The sequence below is a fragment of the Trichosurus vulpecula genome, chromosome 1 (genome assembly GCF_011100635.1).
Source record: "Trichosurus vulpecula isolate mTriVul1 chromosome 1, mTriVul1.pri, whole genome shotgun sequence".
NCBI lineage: Eukaryota > Metazoa > Chordata > Mammalia > Diprotodontia > Phalangeridae > Trichosurus > Trichosurus vulpecula.
In genome coordinates, this window is record NC_050573.1 from 14,443,461 (window position 1) to 14,466,272 (window position 22,812).

Below are 22,812 nucleotides of genomic sequence, written 5' to 3' on the forward strand. Positions count from 1 at the left end.
TGCTCTGATTCAGAGCCTAGCAAGGCACAGCCTGGTGAGTGGGCCTGGCCAGTCTGCTTCAGCCAGGCTTTGACCCATCTCCTCTGAGCCTGAGGGGGCTCTGCAGGCTGGAAAATGGCTGCCCAAGCTGTCCATCCTGGGGGCTGGGCCCCAACTTCACCCACAAATTCTCTTTCCTATCTGGGCCCTGCTCCTAAGTGCCCTCTTCCCTCTGGGCTTCAAATGAGCTGAGGAAGCTGGACCTGCCTTGGCCAAGAGCATGCCAGCTGGGCACCCTCCCTCTGTCCTCCTCAGTCCCTGCAGGCCAAGCAGAGGGTGCTGCTCCAGCAGCTGGACAGCCTGCACCAAGAGTGGAAGGAGCTCTGGACCAGTTTGGAGAAGGCCCACTTCTGTGCCTCAGCTTACCCTTCTGAGAAATGGGGCCATTTCCAGGGCAGCTCCACTAAGAGGCTGTTATGAGGACAGCCCTTTGTGGACCTTCAAGCACACAGACATGAGTGACTGCTCCTTCCCAGAGGGCCCAGGGTAGGGCAGGGCAAGAATGGAGGAACAGGGTCACAGATCAGGGATGAGAGCTGAAACCCAAGGCATCCTCCCCTTGGTGGGCCCTGGGCAGACTGCTGGGTCAGCCTTACCTTGGCCAGGTTGAGAAAGCAGAACCCGGGACAGTTTTGGAGCAGAAGAATGGGGAGTGAGCCCAGAGGCCCAGGGGTCCTTGTTCTAAGGGAGATTGGCCGCCCTGGGACTTCACTGGCCTGGGAGCCCTAAGGAGAAGCCTCCTGTGGCAAGGCCCATCAGCACCTGGTCAGCTCCCTGAAGCCCCTGTTCTACTCCCCCCCCCCACCCCACTTAGAGCTGGGGCCCTTAAAGCTCCTGCCTTCCCTGTCAGGAAGCCCCATATTCTCCTGTCTGTCCCCAGTTGTGGGCCTGGTCTCTGCCATTAGACTGGAAGCTCCTTGAGGGTAGGGACTATATCCTGCCTTTCTTTGGAGCCCCAGTGCTTAGAGCTCAGGGCATGGCACACAGTAGATGCTTAAGTGATCATGCCGGCCATACAACAGTATTGTTAGGATCAGCAACTCTGAAAAACACAATGGCTGCTTAAGGAGGCTGCCACAGCTGCGCACCTTCTGCAGGAGGGGGATGGACTTCTGGGGCCATGATTCTGGCCAAGGGCATTGCTGGCCCTTGTTCCCTTTAATTACACTTACTGGTACAAGGGTTTCTCTCCCTCCCCACAATGGGGGAGGGGCAGGGCTGGAGGAGAAGAGAGAAAAATCCATTTTTGCTCACTGAAAAAAATGAAATTCAGTTTTTTTTAAAAATGAAAGAAACTGACAGCCCTTAGAGAGTTGCCTTGGGGCCCAGAAGTGACCACAGCGCATGGTCGAGGCCGCCTCTCCCTCCACATGAAATAAGGGATGCTAAATGCTATGTGAGAAGTCCAGAACTCTCCGGATGGGGCCTGGTCCCTGTGCCTGCCTGGGCCCAGGTGGCTGGAATAGTAACAGCTAATGCTTACAGGGTGCTTTACCATTATCACCTCATTCGATCCTCACAAAAACCCTAGGAGGTTCAGGTGCTATTTTTAACCCCACTTTACAGCTGATGAAACAGTCAGACAGTGGTCAGGTGACTTGCCCAGGTTACAGCTAGTAAGTATCTGAGGCTGAATTTGAACTCGGATCTTCCTGATTCCAGACCTTGCATTCTACGTACTGTGGAACCCCCAATAACTACAAGGTCTGATGGCTTGAAGCCCATTCTGTTGACATCATGGCCTACAGGCTGATTCGCCCTTGATCACACAGCTAGTTCTCTGGGAAGGATTTGAACTCAGGTCCCTCCTGCCCAAACCCAGCCCTTTTTGCCTCTAACCTAAAAGTCATACAACATGCTGCCCTTCCCAGCTTTGGCAAGAGCCTTCTAGAGACAATTCCTTAACCCACATCCTAATAGAGGTTTTGATGAGGGCCCTCTAGACATCTGCCTGGTTTTCCTCTGTTCAGGGCACAGTGAGGAGAGAGACCCAGGGACCAATCCTACCTCTGACACTTAAAGGCCATGTAGCTCTCGGAGCCTTAGATGCTCCCTATCTGTGTCATCTTGGACAACTACTCCCCTTTTCCCCTTCTCTGGACCTCAGTTTCCTCATCTCTAAAATGACTCGATGGCCTCTAAGGCTATGACCCTAGAAAGCCTGTCTCCCCCATCCCAGGGGTGGAAAAGACAGGGAGTCAGGCATACCATGCTAGGCTTTTATTGAGAAGTTCTCCATCAGGCATTCTGCGGGGCAGAGGATGCAGAGTTCCCCGTGGGAGATGCCCAGCGGGCCCAGGTCTGAGACTTTTGCTGAACTCTGGTGCGGAAACAGAAGGCTGTGGCCAGGATGGCAAGCAACATCACCGTCAAAAGCAGTGAGCCCAGGATCAGCAGCAGGAGGTCTAGGGGCCCTCCTGGAAGGAGGTGGGGTGGGAGCAGAAAAAGCAGAGATGAGCCCTGAGGGTCAGAAATAAGACTGCTGATGTCTATGCCTTCATTTAATCATAACCTTGGGCAGAAATGCAGGAATTATCGCCCCCCTCACAGATGATGAGTGAGGCCCAGAGAAGGCCACCCGCTGGGCCAGGTCAGAGAGCAGGTATTTGGCAGAGCCCAGGCACAGAGACAGCCACAGTCAGAGACTTTAACCAAAGCAGGAGATGCCTGAGGCCAGCTGGGATTGGGCCTCTAGTTCTGCTCAGGCCTTGATGGCTGACCCTGAACCAGCTTCAGCCCTGCCTCGGAGGAAGCAAGGAACAATTGAGGCTTCAGAGATATGGAGGCTTGCAGCTCTGGGCATCCTTGATGCAAAAGTACCTCGAGGCCTTTTCAGAGGGGCCTGGCCTCTGAAACAGGGAGGCCAAAGTGCTTGGTCAGACCTCCTGGGGCGCGTTGGGCTCAGTTCTGAGGGCCATGGCCCAAGAGAAGCTGGAGAGGGCCCAGAGGAGGGTAGTGAGGATGGGAAAGGCCTGGAGCCTGGACCAAATGATCATTGGGAGAAGGGGCTGGGAATATTGAACCTGGAGGAGGGAAAAGGGAGGACAGGGACAGGAATCTGACAGTTGGCTTCAAGGGAAGGGCTGTCATATGGAGGAGGGAACCCAGAGCACAGAACCAGGAATAATGAAGGGTATGGAGGCAGATTTCAGCTTGATGTAAGGGGAAAAACTTCCTAATAATCATGGGGGAAGGAAGGAAGAAATAAGTATTTATTAAACACCTACTATGTGCCAGGCACTGTGCTAAGAGCTTTACAAAGTATGAAACTGGCTGCTTCTGGGGGTGGTGAGCTCCGTCCTCCTCCCCACACCCTCTCTGAATGTCAGAGATGGCAGGATGACCCCTCACTGGGAACTTTCTAGCGGGGGTTCCTTTTGTACAGTGCTTGGGCTAGAGGCCCTCAGAGAACAGGACTTAGTCATAAGACCCGGCCCTTTGACTCTGAGGCAGTTTCCCCTTCTGGGACTCAGTTTCCCCTTCTGAAACAAGGACTGGACGAGCGTTAAGTTCCCTTTTCTATCTCAGAGATTCTACAGTTCTCCCTAGAAGACCAGAGAGAGCCAAGCAGGGCAAGAAGGCACCTATACACTTAGGGCACTAGACTGGGAGGCAAGAAGATCTGGGTTCAAATCCTGCGTCAGACAACTATATATGACCCATGGTTGTCACTGCCCCTCTCTAGAACTCAGTCTCCTGTAAAAATGAGTTTTGGATGCAATGGTCTCTTGCGTCCCTTCCAGCCCAGCTTAAAGCCAGGATGCTAAGTGGATGGCTGGCCCAGATTTTCCACAGGGGTCCATAACCTTCGCCCCATCACTTACTTTTGTTGCTCTTGTCTTTCAGGAGCAGAAGAGGAGCTGAGAGCTGGGAGGAGTCTTCCTTTGTGACCGCTGGATTGCTTTGTATGTGAGTAACTTCAGAGGGCTCCCCAGACCCTGAAAGGCAGAGGCCACCCCCCCTCCCATCATCCTCAGCTCCCAATGGACAGCCCCTTCCCACTTCAGTGCATCTGCCCCATCCCCTCCCTCTAACCCTAAACTCTCCCTGCCCACAAGGCCAAGGGGTGGCTGGGCAGAGCCAGCTCCTACCTGCCAGATCCCTCCTATGCAGGGGCTGGTTGGGCAGGCAGCGGGTCTCACAGCAGTGGCATATGCTGCTCATCGAGGGGTCATCCAGAAGCACCCACCTGCAGCCATGGGTGGGGGCACAGTAAGGAACAGAGGAAGCAGCCTAGGCTAGGCCTCAGGATACCCAAATTCTGCTCCCTGCCCCCTGGTGTCCTGCCCTCTATATGGTCAGCCCCCCACCCAGCTGACCCAACCCAACAGAAATAGACCACGAATCAATCCACATCAAAGGCTCCATACTCTCATCGCCCCCAAAGGACCAAGCTATGATTCCCCTAAAGCACACATCTGACTAGGTCACTCCCCTGCTCATGAAGCTCTGATAGCTCCCAGTCTCCCCAAAGTTATAGCAGAACCCTTTGGCTTGCTGCTTTGGGATCATCACTCTCCTTCATGAGCAACCACCTGACAAGTCCCTGGACAGAGGCCACCAGGGCACCTGCCTCCACAATGAGCTACCGAAGACCCAGAGAAGAAAGTTCTCCAAAGCCCGTGGCACCACCAAATGGTGGCCTCATGGCCAAAACAGACCCGGTTTTATTCACGTAGATCCTACAGAGCCCTAAGAATCACCAGGCCTCTCACAGAGTCACAGTCAGAGCTGGAAAGGAACTTGGAGGCCATTCGACCCAACCCCCCTCATTTGACAGTAAGGTCCGGTGACCAGAGCCATTTGTCCTAGGTCACACTGTTACCAAGCAGCCAAGACAGGGTTTGAACCCATGTCTTCCTAAGAGCCAGACCAGAACTCTAGCCTCTAAGTCACCTGACTTGCAGCAGAGGATCCCTTCTCCCTAGCAAGGCTAGCTTTGCCCAAAGCAGGGACTGCTTGTTTCTTGGTCCCACAGGATCTAATTCGGGCCCCAGCCTCAAAGTGACACCTACCTGTTTGTTTCTCTGTCGAAGGAACAGGCCTTCTTCATGCTGTCAGAGGGGACTTTGGGGTCCCCTACCAGCAGGTGGCAATGAAGATGGACCTACAGGACAGAACCAGGCCTGAGGGGGGGAGGGCCAGGCCCAGGGGGGCCCAGCTGTACCTAGCACCCCACATTCAGAGGGGCCCAAGTATGTAAGCTCAGTCCTGTTACCAGTGGGGAGGGCGCTCCCCAAGGGGGCCATGACTAGATTTGCGGCAGGGGGAGTTTGGTGAACCCCGATGGCAGACAAGGTCACTTCTCTGTCGGCACTTGGCTCCATGTGAAAGTTAGCATTTCCTTCAAATACTTTAAAACTATATTCTTGAGAAGCCTGGCCACAGAGCGGGTAAGAGCCGGGGCCTCAGACCGGATTCAGGCCCCCGGACTGGGATGAACCAATCCAGAGGGAAATAAGAGAGACCAAGAGAATGAGACACAATGGGTACAACATTGTAAAGGAAATGATTCCCAAAAAGAAGCCAATTCTGAGTAACTGGAAAATAATAAAAATAAAATCTTGCAAAATATGATAATTACTTATTAAATTAAATAATTAATAATAAAAATTAAATAATAAATAATGAAGACGACCAAAAATCTAAAAATAAAAGATGCTTCCTTCTCAGAAGTGGGGAACAACTGGAACAAGATGGTGCATACAACATATTTGTATACCTTTTTTGCCTCCTTCTCCCTAGGCACCTTAATTTGGTGCCTGATGTACAGTAGGTGCTAATTAATGCTTGTTTAGAGGTACCTAGTTGGCACGGTAGATAGATCCTGGGTCTGGAGTTAGTAAACAGTTCAAATCCAACCTCAGACACTTACTTGGCTATATGAACCTGGCCAGGTCACTTAACCTCTGTCTGTCTGTTTCCTCTGTTGTAAAATGAGGATAATAGTAATATAAAAATAAAAAGGCAAAAATAAAACTTGTTTTTAAGAAAAAAGAAACAGGTCCCTTGCACACCTAGGGAAGAAAGCCCAGGAAAACATCCAGTTCCAGGCCAAGAAGAGTCCTCACTCACATCTGAGTCTAGCTCGGTGAATCGGAAAGCCTGCAGGGAAAGCAGCAAAGTCTCAGGGGCTGCCCGGGGCAGGAACCGGGATCTGGCTTCCCTGCTGTCCACAAAACACCTAAACAGAAGAAAGCAGAGGAAAAAAAGACATCCCATCATCGATTGGGTCCTTTAGGGAAAAGGCAGCAAGCCCGGGAGAGGCAGAACAAGGACCATCCCATTTTAAAGATGAGAGAAAGAAAAACAGAATGGATAAGTGACTCTAAGGGCACGCAGCACAGTTGGACCTAACCCCAAGTCTTCTGAACCAAGGCCGAAGGCATCATTAGAATTCACCCTGCCTCAGACACCTATACTGTTTCCTGGTAGGAGAAAAGTCCCAAACTCCCTCTGGAGAAGTGCAAGGGACCTGCCTTCCCTACCCTGCCCCACCCAGGCTGCCATATAAGAGCCTCTGGCCATAAGAACAACACACACGTATGTATGTACGTATATGGACAGACTAGAAACAAGCTCTCCCAACGCCAGCCTCTCTACCACAGGCCCATCTAGAAAGAAAGATCTGATGGGGAGCCAGGAGACACTGGTTTAAAGTCTGCCTCAGCTACCAACTGGCTTCATGACCTTGGCCAAGTTTCTTCCCTTCCGAGTCTCAGTTTCCCCTGCTGTGAAAAGAGGATTAAGATAAGTGATCTCTACGGCCCTCTACTGACATTCTAGGAGAATCTGTCTTTAGGATGCAGATGCCCATAGGGATTTAGAACCTCCAGCCAACCTTTATACCTGGGACAATCAGACTTGGACATGTCCCTCTGGATTTTTCAGGGCATCTGTACCTCTGATCCCAAACCATACGTAGCCTGCTCAAGCATGTCTCCCTACATGTCAACAGCCTCCCTGGGGCCACCCCCTTGGTCAATCAGCAAGAGAAGAAATAATGAACACCAAAATGAAACTGGGGGAGGGGCATTATGGGCAATAGCCCCTCCTCCACATTTCTCACTCCTATGCTCCAGAAAAGTACCTGTGGTATTGTGGCAAGAGACTTTTTCTCTATTGGCTTTGTGATTGATAGTTCCTTAGAACGAGTCACATCAACTAGCCGTAGAGAGCAGATATAAACTACAGCCCTGGTGCTATCTGGTTAGTTCCTGCTCCATCTGCAAAACTCCAGTTTGAGTTATCAGCTTTAACCCTGGTGTTTGCTAATCATTTTATTATTTATCTGACATAGATCTTTTTCTTCTATCAACAAATATTTGCATATTTTTGTATCAGCACTTTCCTCCCAGCCCCTAACACAGCCGGCCCTGACACCCACCCATAGTTCTCAATAACGTTGTAACGCAAGCCGGGCTGGTTCTGCGCTGGTCCAGGGTAGGCCACACAGGTATCCACGTAGAGCTGCAGGGGCTGCTGGAAATCACTGGTGACTGAGAACTCAACCTGGAGCTCAGAGCCCAGGGTAACGGTGGTGGAATTACCCAAGTTTCCTAGAAGAGGGAGAAAGGGAAAAGATCTATTATTTCAATTGGTTATAAACTAACCTCAATTGTATTCAGAGGCAGGTTGTAGGAAGGTGGGAGCCCTGACTCTGCCTCTAATTCACCGGCGACCTTGGACACAGGGAATTCTTCTGGGCTTCTGATTCCCCCATCTGCCTCATGAGGGTCCTAAACTAGATGGCCTCTGATGCCCCTTTCACTTCTGAACTTCTGTTCCAAGGCCATTCCCAGCTCTAACTTTGGCTACTAGATGACTCATGGACTTAGTGAATTCAGGAAGGCCCAAGTTAAAATCTTTCCATAGACAGTGCCAAGCTGTACCACCCTGAGAAAATCACTTCAGGTCTCCCAGAATCAGTTTTTTCAGCTGTAAAATGGGGATGATAATAATAGCATTTACCTCCCAGGGTTCTTGTGAGCGAACATGTAAAGGGCTTTATAAGGCTTAATGGGCTATTAATATTATTATTATGGCACCTCCCCCTACCAACATACTCTGTTCTAAGGTCCTTTGTTTTAAGGTAAGAAATATTCACACGTGCCTGGAGGAGGTGGTGAGACCTCGGCCACCCCCCTAGAAAAGGAAGCCTAGCTCTTCATACCCCGTCTAGATTTGGACCAGGGTAACCCTTCCCCTTCCACTCCCAGTTAGGACTCACCAGGCCAGAGTCTCACTGAGAAGTCCAGGTGCCCCATGCCAGACAAGGATCCAGTCACAGAAGAGACCTGGGAAGGGGTTGGGGCCTCTAGCCTTGTAAGATAAGCAGAGAGTTAAAGCTAGGAAAAGGGAAGGGATGTAGAGGTTGTTAAAGCCACTGGACTTCATCCCTCCCTACAAACTAAGGTCAGTTATAGAGGTAATGGTTGAGGTGTTAGGGTTCTCTTAGGTGAATACCTAATTGTGTTAGAAACAGCCTGGGTCTGAGGAAAGAACCCTGGATTCAAATCCTAGGTCTGCTATTAGTACAAACTTGGGCAAGTCATTCCTGTCTCTGAATCTATTTCCTGCTCTACAGACTTTGATGTACTCCTTTCAGACCTAGACAAATCTAACTAAAATTAATAAAATAAGATAAGGGGGGAAAAGGTTGGACTAGGAGTTCTAAACCCCCAAATTCTTAAATCTGCAACTTCAGAAGAAAACCCAGAGGAGGTTAGTGCTGGGATGTAACAGGAAAATGGAAGAAGTATCTCAAACTCAGACTCTACACCCCATCCCCAGGCTCCTAGCCAGCCACCTCCCAGAGGGGGCTCGAAGGGTACATCTATCTAATCTATTCCTTGTACTCTTGCTCAGCCTACCCGGCCCCAAACACCCTGGATATCATGACAACTTACCCAGTGTAGGTACAATTCACTCTATGACTGAAAGCCTCAAGGTAGGGCTGTGCTGAGAGCCAGGGTGGGGGGCTGTAGACCAGGTCAGCAAAGAACTCTACCATTCTCCCAGAAGTCTGCAAGAGACAGGCAGGTCTCTTATTCTCCAAATTCCTCAGTGCTGGAGCCCACCCAAGACCTTCCTGGAAATTCCTTGGTTGTGGGGCCTCCTTCAGAGGAGAGGCAAGCACAGCCAAACATAACTAAGATAAGACAACTTGATATGATCACACACACACACACACACACACACACACACAACCTCTTAAAAACAAGCAGCTTCATCCTGGATTGGGAAACCAAATTGTGCCCCCAATTCTGGGCCTTTGACTTCATAGAACCCCAAAATCTGACTTGGGACCTCAGCCTATCTAGTCCAACCTAGACCTAGATAGGAATCCCTTCTTAGAAGATCTTCCTCCTACGCCTAGTTTAAAGACCTCCAGCGATACAGAATTCACTGCCTTCAGAAGAAACTTTTAGATAGGTTTCATTAAGTTTTTCTTGATATTAGGCCTCAATCTGACTCTGTACAGCTTCCTAGGCTACCCCCAACCCCATCCCTCCTGGTTCTGCCTTTTGGTAACAAACAAAGCTTATCCCTCCTCCCTGTGACTGCCCTTTGAACACTTGAAAACAATTGGCATGCCTAGTCCAAAAATTCCTCTTTCTTCTGGTCGGTGGCCTCCATGGCACTGGCCTCCAATGGAGACCCTAGGTTTCTGTTGGAGGCATCTCCACCCTCCTAGTCCTTCAGGCTCTTGATCTCAGTCTAATCCTCAGCTCTTCCCTCGTTGACTCACCCCTTGGATCCAACCAATTGGCCATTTCCATCTCTGACTCCTTTCTCTTCACTTACATGGCACCATCCTAATCCAGACCCTCATCACCTCTCACCTGGACTATTGGGGCAGCCTCCTAATCAGCCTCCCTCCCTTTGGTCTCTTCCTTTTCCAGTCCATCTTCCACAAAAATGATTATCCTCAAATCTCAGGTCTAATCATGCTACTCCTCTCAAAATATAGATATGTGTGTGTAAATAAGCATATTATCCATATTTTCCAGTGGCTCCCTATTACTTCTAGTACAAAACACCCATTTCTCAGCCTGGCCTTTAAAATCTTTTACCATCCGGCTCTCACCTGTCCACATTTTATATTCCACCTCCTAACAGCACTTAGTCCCTTAATAAATGCCTGTTGCCTTCCTTCTTATCCAACATGCTCTAAATTCCAGCCAAGCTGGCCTCTGCTGTTTCCTATATGCAATATTCCATTTTCTACTTCCATGTGTGGTACATACTCCTTCCTTACCACCATACCTTGAAATCCCTAGCTTCATTTATTCAAAACTCATCTTAAATGCTACCTCCTCCATAAAGCTTTCACTGATGTTCCTGGTTAGTATTCTCTCTCCCTTATCTATGTACATATATTTTTCCTCTGTACCCTGGATAAGTCACTTCACCCTGTTTGCCTCAGTTTCCTTACCTGTAAAATGATCTGGGGAAGGAAATGATAAAAAACCCTCCAGTATCTTGGCCAAGGAAACCCCAAATGGGGTCAAGGAGAGTCAGACATGACCGAAAGTGACTTTAAAAAAGGTTGAACTCAGATCTTCCTGATGCTATGTCCAAGGAAAACAAAGTGACGTCCAGCTACCTATGACATTCTGAATGTCTACTGTGGCCCACATTGATTTCACCTTTCTCTGAAATTGTTGCCCTCCAAAGGAGCTGGGTTTACAACCAAGAATCACCTACCCAGCAAAACTGAGTATAATTCTTCAGGGGAAAAAAAATGGATATTCAATGAAAAAGAGGACTTTCAAGCATTCTTGATGAAAAAAGTCAGAGCTGAATAGAAAATCTGATTTTCAAATACAAGAGTCAAGAGAAACATAAAAAGGTAAATAGGAAAGGGAAATCACAAGGGACTTAATGAGTTTAAACTTTTTACGTTACTATATAGGAAGATGATATTTATGACTCATAAGACCTTTCTCATTATTAGGGTACTTAGGAGTGTATACATGTATGTGTGTGTGTATACGTATATATATATGTATACACACACACATACATATACATACACACACACTCGGGGTGGGGGAGGGCCCCCACAGGTGTGAGTTGAATATGAAGGGATGATATCTAGAAAATAAAACTAAGGGGTGAGAGGAATACACTGGGAGAAAGAAAAAGGGAAGGTAAAATAGGGTAAATTATCTCACATAAAGGAGGCAAGAAAAAGCTTTTACAGTGGAGGGGAAGATGGGGGCAGGGGTAAGTGGGAGTGAGTCATCAGGATTGGCTCAAAGAGGGAATAACATGCACATTCAATTGGATATAAAATCTATCTTACCCTGCGGGGAAAGTAGGAGTGGAAGGATAAGAGAAGGGAGATGACAGAAAGAAGGGCAGATTGGTGTGGGAATAGTCAGAAACAAAACACTTTTGAGAAGGGACAAGGTGAAAGGAAAGAATAGAATAAATGGGGGGTGGGGTGTGAATAGGATGGAGGGAAATACATTTAGCAATAGTAACTGTGAAAAAATTTTGGAGCAAGTTTCTCTGATAAAGGCCTCATTTCTCAAATATATAGAGAACTGAGTCAAATTTATAAAAATAAGAGCCATTCCCCAAGAGATAAATGATCAAAATATGATATTTTCAATGAAGTAATTAAAGCTAGCTCTGGCCATATGGAAAAATACTCTAACTCACTATTGATTGGAGTAATGCAAATTAGAACAATCCTGAGGTACTACCTCATACCTATTAGATTGGCTAACAGGGCAGAAAAGGTAAATGACAAATGTTGGAGGAGATGTAGGAAAAATGAGACATTAATGTACTGTTGGTGGAGTTGTGAACTGATTCAACCATTCTGTAGAGCAATTTGGAGCTATGTCCAAAGGCTATAAAACCATGCACACCCTTTGACCTACCACTACCGCACTTGACAATACCACCACAAGGTCTATATCCCCAAAAGGAAAAGGACCTATATGTACAAAAACATTTATAGCAGCTCGTTTCTGGGGTAAAGAACTAGAAACTGAGGGGATGCCCATCAACAGGGAAATGGCTGAACAAGTTGTGGTATGTGATGATGGAGTACTCTTGTACTGTAAGAAATGATGAGCAGGATGCTCTCAGAAAAACCTGGAAAGACTTGCATGGGCTGAGGATGCAAAGTGAAATGTACTGTGTACAAACAAACAGCAATGTTGTCAGATGATCAGCTGTGAAGGACTAAGCTATTCTGAGAAATACAACCATCCAAGACAGCTCTGCAGGACTTAGGATGAAAAATGCTCTCCATCCCCAGAGAAAGAACAGATGGTCCAAATATAGATCGAGCATACTTTTTCCCCCACTTTATTTTTCTTGAGTTATTTCTGTCTGCGTTTTCTTTTACAACATGACTTATGAATGTTTTGCATGAATACACATGTATAACCTATATTGAATTGCTCACCTTCTCAATGGGACAGGGGGCAGAGGGGAGAGAGTTTGGAACTCAGTTTTAAAAACAAATGTTAATAATTGTCTTTCCATGTAACTGCGGGAAAATAAAATACTAAATTTTTTAAAAAGTTGAAATTGTTGCCCTTATCTGTTTTGGTACCAAAACCTTAAGTTTTTAAGGAGTCCATAGACCCAGTGGATAAGGTTCTGGGTAGGAGAGAGGTCAGCCAAGAGCACCACCATGACTCATTTTGGGGTAGATGGCAGGTTTGGTTGGCTGCTTCAACTCCCCCTAAAAACCCTACCACCCAACAGGTCATCCACGCCCAGCAGCCCAGGCTCACCAGCTGGGAGAAGCCACAAGCCTTCAAGGGGCCAGCAAAGACGACATAGCCAGGCCTGGTGATGGCTCGGGAAGGGGCGCAGCTGCCCAGATGCAAGTATCGGTCATCCAGCGAGGGCAACTTCTTCACAGCCAAGAGGATGTCCAGGCCGTTACACTCCTGGAGGAGGGCATCATCAGCCAGAAAGCTGGCGCTGACTTGGGGAAAACAAAGATCAGGCCTTTGGAATCTCTGCTGCCTTGGATGGTCCTGAAGAGCTCAAGCAGTGGGCTGGGAAGCCAAGTGCCCTTGGAGCAGTGGGTGAGGAGGCAAGGGGACAGCTTCCATAGGACCCAGCCCAAGGCGGGGCCAGTCCTGCCCACAAGGCCAGAGACACCACCCTGGGCTCTCCCACTGGCCTGGTGCTTGTTCCATCAGGTATAGATCTTGTGAGGTTCAGTAGAGCCTTGCCCACCTGCTCTTGAAAGGCAATCCCTCCCACCACCCTCTCCAGAGGAAGGGACGTGAATCTCTTCCTCCAAAGCAGGGGCCCAACCTTTTTTTGTATGGTAGCCCCTTTGGGCAGTCTAGAGAACCACATCTTTAAATCATTGAAGAAAGCACTCCATTTTGGTGTGAGGTCAGTGAAAAGAAAGCTGGTGATTTTCTCCCATCCAGATTCACAAACTCCCTGGAATCCACAGAGTGCAGGTTAAGAACTCAATCTGCTCTTCAGCGATTGGGTTGGGCCATCTGACCTCTGCATTATTGTGTGTACACGTGCATGTGCGTGTCCCATCTTTCCAGGATCCCACCCCGCCACCACCACCCAACCAGCAGGAAGGCTTCTCAGTCTTTGGACTCCAAGTTCTCCGAGGCAGAGGACCCTCCCTCAGGCAGGCCAAAACCCCAGATCCACATTACTGAATGACTTTGGGGCAAGCTGCAGAGACTCTTGGCCGACCCTTTTAACAAACACCAAACCCTTGGTCCTTCATGGACCTTCCCAGCTCCAACATCCTTCCTTTGGTGTTCTAATAGTTTTCCCAAGTGGGAGATTCTCAGTTGTGTATCCTAAAAACCTACCCTTCTGACCTGAGAACCTCCTGTACGGTCTAAGGGTCCTGCCAGTCTTGACAGTTTATGTTTTGACAGCCTGTGTCCAGAGGCTCCTTCCCCACCTCCCTGAAACACCCTGGACTCTTAAGAACCTCGGTAGCTCAGAAAGTGTCAATTTCAGCATCGTTCGATGAGCTTTCCTCCAGCTGGGAGGGCAAATGAAGGAGGAAATAAAGGAGGAAACTGGGAAGAGAAGGGCTCCCCTTCCCCTGCGTCACTAGGGCCTGGGCCAGGCCCTCCTCAGTATAAAGAGGGCCCCCGGACCCAGGTGAAGGCCCCTCAGTGCCCATGGGCTCTCTTGGGCTTCCCCAGGCACCTACAGGGTATAAAAATAGACAGAGATATAAATACATGCCTTTGGAGGGAGAACCAAGGAGATTCACTCACCCTCCAACCTAAGACACCAGCAAAAGGCCATCAGTAGCTGCCACCAGGCCTTGCCTTCAGCCCGAAGGAGGAACATGGCCACATCACAACTCCCCAGCCCTCACCAGACTTTATAGCCTGTTGCCCCACCCCTCCTCAGGCCCAGGTGTGGGTCATTCCCCTCCTCGGGCAAGGGCTTCTTCTAACTTCCCCATACCTGCTACTCCCCCTGCCAGAGGCAGGGCTGGAGGCAAAAGTGGAGGGGGCTGGGATTCAAGTGACTGGGTTCCTTTCAGTTCCATTTCATCCAATAATTCATGGTGTGACCTTGGGTGAGTCATTTCCCTTTGTCTAGGACTCAGTTTTCTTGTCTGAAAAATAGGGACAACAACCCCTGTTTGTCTCCCTATCGGGGCAGCTGTAAAGATCAGAGGACAGAGAGAATCTGCAAGGTTTTGTCAGACCTAAAATGTAACATGAATCTAAGTGATTAATATAGAGCGTCAGGGCTGGCATGATGATGACGTTCAGTCTTGTCTGACTCTTGTGGTTTTCTTGGCAAAGATACTGGAGGGGGTTTTCATTTCCTTCTCCAGCTCATTTTACAGATGAAGAAAGACAAACAAGGTTAAATGACTTGCCCAGTCACACAGCTAGTGCCTGAGGCCAGATTTGAACTCAGAGAGATGAGTCTTACTGACTCCAAGCCTGGGCTCTACCCCACTGCACCACCCAGTCCCTCTGATTCCTGCCAGTCTATATTCTCTCCCTGTAACATGTGAGGGACTGAGACCCCGGCACCTAAAAGGTGACCGCTTCCCTCCCTGGCTGCCTGCCCATGGGTCACTGGCCCCTCTCTGGAAGTTTCTGGGCTCCTCAGATCTCTTAGCAGAAGTCCCTTTCAGACTTTCCCCATCACCTGCCCATCCCCAACCTGTCTTCAGTCAGAGGGCACCCCACAACACCTGGGCTGTCCCACTGGAGCCAGGGCACTTCCCTGGCTGGCCTTCTGCAGGGCTCATCCCCCCAGGGTTCTGACCCAGATCCCTTTGGCCCTCAGGTGGAGCCAATGGACTCCTTCTCAGAACAACGGTTTGAGATTATAATAAAATTAAAAAGCATAATATTCATAATAAAACTTAAAATGCACAAGATGACAAAAAAAGCAATTATCCTGGAATTGTTAAGAGTTAAAAAAAAAAAAGGTCATGGATGGCAGGCTAGGAGTCTTTGTCTCTCCTCCGGGACATCCTGGGTCCTAACCTTTGTATCTCAGACACTGCCTGTTCTAAAGGCTCTCCAGCTTACATCCTATTTTCACACAGATAATGGTGAACTTGCAGGCACCCGTTGAGGTATTTCTGGGCAGGGCCCTCGGCCATCTGTTCTACCCCCATATAAACCCTGCCCAACCCTCAGCAGGTGTATTGGCGTTCAAGATGGGCTCTCAGCACTTATTCAACCAAGTGCCCTTGAAGAGTTTGGCCTTTGTTTCCTTGACGACCTCCTTGCCTAAAGGGAAAGCCTAGTTTACATGGGTTTGAATGACATGTTTGTGACACCAGAGGCTTTTAGACCACGTGGGTTTAAGTCGCATTTTCGTGACGATCTTAGGTCAGGTGAGTGAGTCGAGTGTGTGACTCACCTTTGACCCTGAACAAGACATATAAACCCAGAAGTCGGCTCTCTCTTTTAGAGCTCTGAGCCATAGCAGGAGTGGCACTTGACTCTGAGTCAGCCATTGTCGAGCTCCCAGCTGCACTCAGATGTTAATGGTTCCTTGGTAACTATGAATTGTATTTGGTCTGTTTATATTGTGTATGTTTGTAATTTGTTTGCCTTTGCTCTAAAGTTCAGGGTGCTGGCTTTTTCCCTTGAACTAAGTGAATGATATTTGTACACTGGATTAAACTGAGACTGTTAACCCCTTAACGTTGCTTTCTTTAGTAGAGCAGATCTAAAGAACCTGGGCTTGCAGTGTTCTTGTTGTTGGGCTCATGTTGGTTTTTCGCCTCCACGGCAGCTGCTAGCCGGATTGCTGAAACAGCAGGGTGAGTCCTAAGGGAGAGGGAACAAGAAAGCTGGCCCACCCGCCCACTCCCTCGAACAGAAAAGGCGAATTCTGCTGGACATGTTTATTGAGCACCTCGAGAAGCCAGCCACCCAGAGTCCTGCGTGGCCGCCCACCGGGCCCTCCTCTGGGCAGAGAGACGGGGAGGGAGGGCTCTTCCTGGCTCTCCATGATTAGGTCACAGTATCCTGGCCTTCCCCCCTCCCCACTTCCGGAGAGACCACCAACAGCTCTGAAGGGTATGGCACACTGCCAGAATTCTCCCTGAGCAACTTTGGGCAAATTGTTCTCCCTCCCTGAGTCAGTTTCTTCGTCTATCAAACGGGGCTAAAAATACTGGCATGAAGTCCCTCTCAGAGCTGTAGGGAGAGAAAGCACTTTGTAAAAGTCAAAATACTGAAGAAATGGGGCAGGGGGCGAGGTGGGGTGGGTGCTTCTTACACAGTGTTAGTTTGGGGCAGGGGTGAGAGAAACCACAACCCAGCGGTCCCAGGCACTGGCTCTACCACTAACTTCACAGTATAACCTAGGGAATGTGCTTCCCTCCACTCTGGCCATCAGGCTCCTCCTCTATCCAATGGGGGTGGGGTGGACAAGATGATGTCTGGGCTCTGCTGATTTCAGGAGATGTCCAGGAGGTTGGGATGTCAGCTGGCATGCAGGCAGAGCTGGGCCCAAGACAGGGCCAGAGGCATCAGGCAGAGCTGGACTTCTCCCGGGAAGGGTAGATTTTACGTAGGCTGGAGTCCATCAAGAAGTCAACTGACCTGTGGACAGAAACGGAGGCAGCGTTTGGGATGGACAGGAGGGGGCGCCGGCGGCCCTGCAGGGCACGGCCAATCAGAGGTGGAAGGGACGTCAGTGGTGGTCCAGCCAGCCCCCTTTTACAGAGGCCCAGCGATGGTAGATGGCTCCCCCAGAGTCACACAGCCAGTAAGTAACTTAAGGAGAACTTGGATCTGAAGCCAGGTCTTCCAGACTCCCAAGTTTTACACGATTCTATCCACTGCATCCCCATAAAGAATGGAGCACCCGACCTGGAGTCAGAAAGACCTGGGTTCAAACCCAGCCTCAGACACATCCTAGCTGTGTGACCCTGGGCAAGTCACTTTACCCTGTTTGTCTCGGTTTCCTCATCTGTAAAATGAGCTGGAGGAGGACATGGCAAACCATGGTATCTATGCCTAGAAAACCCCAAATGGGCTGCAGAGTCAGACGCTCCCAGGTGCCTCATTCCAAGAGGTAGCCCCCTCCACCTGCAAATCGTTAGGAAGTTTTCTCCTGGTGTCAAGCCTAAACCAGCCTCTTTGCAACACGCCCCTGTGGCTCCTAGTTCTGCTCTCCGGGGCCAAGCAGAGTCAAGCTAATCCTTCCTCCACATGACAGTCCCCTCGGTCTCTTCTTAGCCTTCTCCTGCCTGACATGGCCAATTCCTTCAACAGAGCGTCCCATGCCATGAACTCAAGGCCCTAATCTTATCAAGGCTGCCCTCCTCCAGCCCCTCTCCAGGCTTTATCTTAAACCACAAAGCCCAGAAATAAACCCCAAGGCACAGGACAGTGAGTACTGCCTTCCTCTTCCAGGAAGCTCTGCCCCTCTTAGTGAAGCCCGAGATACTGGGGAAGCCAAAAAGCTACCAGCCTGCTGAGTTACTGGGCTGGAAATGTACTCAGAACCCAACTGTCTTCAGAAGTGCCATCTAATGGTCACACACATACACACCCCCCTACTGCTTCTTCTCAGTGCCTCCCACCATGCTCAGGCCTCCCTCATCCCTAACCACACCAGACTTCCAAGCCCTCCTGCCATCATCCCTTATCTCCTCTCCCTTTCTCAAACAACTCCTCTCCTCCCACTCTCCTGACTCAACACAAACTGTCCTGTCCAAAGCTGTCTCTTCACTGGCGGGTGTGATGGGCTCTTCTTCATCGTCCTCCTCCTTAGCCTCTGGGCTGCAGCTGACCCCACTGACCACCCACGCCCCCTTGGAGTCTGTGATTTCCAGCTTCGTCCCCTTTTCTCCTCCGGCCTCTCTGCCAGCTCCTTCTCTGGTCCCTCTGCCGACTCATCGTCCCCACCAAGACCACCAACCACAAATGATTTCCTAGAGGTCCATCGTATGGCTGTAGCTCTTTTCCGGTCAGCTACACTGGCCACCTCAGCAGCTCTCATGGGCTTCTCACATGACTCACAGACAGACATTTCCCTCAGCCTCAGTCTCTCCCTTGGGCCTGCACCACCAGGTGTCTACTGAACGTTTCTAACCGGACGTCCCACAGGTATGCCCCAAACCGAGCCCCTGTCCTTTCTCTACGCCCCCCCCCCTCCCCTCTTCCAAACATCCCTCCCAATGCCCAGGTTGGTAGCCTCAGCCTCACCCTGGGGCCTTCACTCTTCCTCATCCTCCTTACCCACCCTGTCTGCAGGCTTCCTCCTCTAAGACATCTCTCACATCCACCCTTTTTCTCCACTCATCCCCTCCCCTACCTTATTGCAACTGCTGCCTGGCCTCCCTGCCTCCTCTCCCTCCACCCCAGTCCATCCCCCACACTGCTCCCAGATTTTCCTTAGGCACAAATCTGACCACGTGACTCCCCATCCAATCATCTTCAGTGGTTCCTATAAACCTCCTCCTCCCGGCTGGGATTCTGACTCTCTGGACTTGACCACAGTGACCTGGACCCTCCCTCTGACCCTCTGCTCCCTGGTGATGCCCCTCCACTCAGGGATGGCCCAGCCTGCCAGGATCCACTCTCCTCCCAGCTGGGATTCTGACACTCAGGACTTAGCCCCCACCATGACCTGGCCTCTCCCTCTGCCATACCGGCCCCTCCTCTCCTGGTGATGCCCCTCCACTCAGGGACAGCCCGGCCCGCCAGGCTCCACTCTCCTCCTGCCTGGGATTCTGACTCTCAGGACTTGACCATGGTGACCTGTCCTCTCCCTCTGCCATGCCGGCCCCTGCTCTCCCTGGTGATACCCCTCCACTCAGGGATGGCCCGGCCTGCCAGGCTCCACTCTCCTCCCAGCTGGGATTCTGACACTCAACACTTTGCTCATGCCAAACAGATCTCTAAAGGCAATGGGAGGAAGGCCGGGGATTTCCAGCAGTGCTACCCCTGGGTGAGGGCCCTGTGAGCACCTGTCAATGGGGTGAATGATGACAGGTATGGCCATCAGCCCCAGGGCCGTGGTGGTCCACTTGCGGGCAGCCAGGGGCCAGCTGGTGGCTCTGTTGAGGACGTAAAGAGAAGCGGCGCACAGACGGTTGATGGTGAAGCCCGGGATGGCCACAGAAGCCAGCGCCTGCCAGACGAATGTGTCCACCACAGCCACCGCCACCTTGGTGGTCCTGCCCGACTCTGGGCTCAGGGCCTGTAGGAGGGACAAGGCTGCTGGAGCATCTGAGGGGGGACACACTGCTAAAAGGGGGGAGGGCCCACCAGGAACACTTTGAGAGGGGCACTCCCAGGGGAGTGAAGGTGGGGTGAGGGGCAGGACAGGCCAAGCTTTGTCCTGATTCTTAGGAAGAAGGAGTGGTGATACCATTCCCAGGGATGCAGAGGGGGTGGCTGGTGGGAGAAGGGACCACGGGGCTAGACCACATCCGAGGAAAGGGTGGGGTGAAGATGGGCTGTACCACACCAACAAACTCTCCCAGTACGCACAGCTCCAGCCTTCTGGCCCTTGTCCACAGCATCAGCCACCACATAGGAGCTGGCCACTCCATAACTCAGCCACACCACAGAAGTGGGCACAAGAGCTCTGAATGCCTCTCCTACTTCATTGGCATAACCTGGAAGAGAAAGGGGCTTTCTTTTCAGTCTTTTCAGTTGTGTCTCATTCTCTGTGACCCCATTTGGGGTTTTCTTGGCAGAGTTACTGGAGTGGTTTGCCATTTCCTTCTCCAGCTAATTTTACAGATGGGGAAACTGAGGCAGACAGGGTGAAGTGCCTTGCCCAGGGTCACACAGCTAATAAGTGTCTGAGGCTGGATTTGAACTCAAGTCTTCCTGATTCCAAGCCCTGTGCTCTATGCACTGCCCTCAGAGAAGGAGCAGAAATGGGTTGGGAGGAGGAGGAAGAACAAAGACGGATTAAGGTAGAATGAGGTCAAAAGTCAGGGAGGAAGCCTGGCTTGGCAAAAAGTGGGGAAAAGACAGGGAGACAGGCGTCTGTCCTTTGGCCTCTGGGAGAAGCTGCCTCTGGGGTCCCAAGGCCCAGACCCCTCCCCTCCATCTGCAGCTTGGGGCCCTTCAGAAGGGGCTCTCCCAGAATCCCCACTGGCTCTGGGCAAGCCCCCAAGGTGGTCTGGGGCAGCTTCTGGGCCTCTTCTCAGAATGGTTTTAAATGTACAAAATAAAATACACAGGATTACAAAGGAAGCCAATATTTGTTAAAAATTAAAAACCTAAAAGCAAAACAAGTTCCTAAGGCCCAAGCCAAGGGCCCCTGCTCCAGAGTCCGCCCAGCACGAGATGGGGGCCTGGGAAGGGAAGACCTCTCCCCATCTCTGTCCCTCCAAGAGGAGGTGGGTCTTTGGGGCAGAGCCAGGGAAAAGAGCCCCAAGTCTGAGCTCTGTCACGACTCATGGTGGGCCGGTGGACACGCCTCTTCCTCCCGGGGTAAGTGATGGGGAAGGGGGCTTTGTTTCTATGATGGGGGGTAGATCCCTCGATACCAGCAAAGCCCCTGTCTGCCCCATGCCTGGAGCCCTGTCTGGGAAACCAGCCAGATCCGTATAGCCACTCCTAAGGGGAGACCCTGAGCAGTCCCCTCCCCGGGCAGAGCCCCTGAGCTCCAGCCCCGCCCCACTAGAGTTGTCTGCCCAACGCTGCCAAGTTGGAAGGGGGTGGGGGCTTCCATTTAGGAAGGAAAGGGCCCCAGGACTCAGTCCCCACGGCATCCCAGCTTGGACTCAGGGTTAAGTGACCCCTGAGGCTCCCACAATTTAGAAACGGGAGAGGCGGAACAGAGCACCCAGACCATGCTGGTCAGCCCTGGGACAGACCCCGGGGCACAGAACCTTAGAATCAGACAGACTCCGGTACACAGAACCTCGGAACAGGGAAGACCCTAGGACACAGAGCTTCGGAACCGGACAGACCCCAGGGCACAGAACCTCAGAAACCCTAAGACACAGAAGCTCAGAACCGGACAGACCCCGGGACACCCTCAGAACCAGGCAGACTCCAGGGCACAGAACATCAGAACTGGACAGACCCTGGGACAGAGACCCTCAGAACCGGACAGACTCTGGGAAACAGAACGTCAGAGCTTGGAAGGGACCTTAGAACAGGGAATGTCAGAGGCGAGACAGACCGCGGGATGTCCAACAGCCAAAGTCAGCTGGGGAGGAATGTCTGCCCTGGGGGTCATCAGCAGCAGAGCGTGGGGCAGTGACAAGCCCAAGGTCACCCGGCCGGCCGAACTGGCCCCCGGTCCGGTGCCCTGCCTCCCAGTACGCATCCCCGGCGCTCCTGGGGGCTCCGTGCCTTGGCCCCCACGTGGGCGCGATCGCCCGGGGGCTGGCAGGCGGGGCGCCCCTAAGGTCCCTCCCACGACCCCGCCCGGCTCAGGGCTGGCCCCCCGCGGCGCGCGCTCACCCAGGTAGCGCACCCACGTGTCGCGGTAGAGATCGGGCTGGGCATCTTGGCCAGGGTCCGGCATGGCGCGCGCCGGGATGGGGCGGCCACTGTGCTGGCCACTGTCACCGGCCCTGAAGGACGTTCTCTCCGGCCGGCCGGGGACCGTCTGCAAATTACACGCCGGCTGCACGCGCGCGCAAACACACACCCGCACACGCGGAGACACACACGTGGGGGGCTGCGGGAAAGGGGGTAACCCGAGGCCCCGCCCCGCTCCGCCTCTGGGACGGTCTGAACGTAGAGACCGCCGCCACTCCCCAGGCTCCCCCTGGTCTTCCGGGCTTGATCCCTGCAAGGCACCGTGGAGGTGGTGGGACCCAACCTCCCCCTCCCCTTGTACAGATCGGGAAACTGAGGCTCAGAGGGGGACCCGGCGGGCTGGCGGGGCTCAGAGATTTAAAGGGGGAAGCCATAGAGGCCACAGATGAGGAAACAGCCCCACAGAGGACAAAGGGCTTGCCCAGGTTCACCCGGTGTCCTAGGTAACACTCGAACCCCGGGTCCGAGTCCAGCCTTCCATCTGCTACTGCGCCATGCTGGAAACGGGACTTGCCCAAGGTCACACCGCTAGGAAATTGTGACGTCAAAATTCGGCTCTTAGGATGAGAAGGGACCCTAGAGGTCATCTGGTCTACTCCAACCTTCTCATTTTACCGATGGGGAAACTGAGGCCCAGGGAAATCAAGAGGAACTTGGGAGTCAGGAAGTCCATCTTCAAGTCCTGTCTCAGATACTGTGTGACCCTTGGACCTCTGCGAGCCTCAGTTTCCCCATTAGTAAAATGAGGGGGGAGTATGAACTTCCGGCTCTAAATCTATGGTCATGT

The 22,812-nt window shown here is 51.5% G+C and overlaps 2 protein-coding genes across 2 annotated transcripts; both read right to left on the minus strand.

The window, feature by feature from the left end:
- Positions 1–2,277: 2,277 nt before the first annotated feature.
- Positions 2,278–14,364, minus strand: LOC118850380 (zona pellucida sperm-binding protein 3-like). Its single transcript, XM_036759773.1, has 9 exons — positions 14,289–14,364; positions 12,804–13,000; positions 8,949–9,064; positions 8,270–8,361; positions 7,427–7,598; positions 6,115–6,223; positions 5,055–5,146; positions 4,131–4,228; positions 2,278–2,456 (listed from the first exon to the last, which is right to left on the minus strand). The coding sequence occupies exons 1-9, from the start codon at positions 14,362–14,364 to the stop codon at positions 2,278–2,280; spliced, it is 1,131 nt and encodes a 376-aa protein (XP_036615668.1).
- Positions 14,365–16,387: 2,023 nt separating this feature from the next.
- On the minus strand, positions 16,388–22,089 carry MTFP1 (mitochondrial fission process 1). Its single transcript, XM_036738192.1, has 4 exons — positions 21,945–22,089; positions 20,007–20,134; positions 19,481–19,713; positions 16,388–17,105 (listed from the first exon to the last, which is right to left on the minus strand). Exons 1-4 carry the CDS (start codon positions 22,006–22,008, stop codon positions 17,033–17,035), a joined length of 498 nt encoding a protein of 165 aa, XP_036594087.1. The 5' UTR covers positions 22,009–22,089; the 3' UTR covers positions 16,388–17,032.
- Between the last annotated feature and the right edge of the window lie 723 nt (positions 22,090–22,812).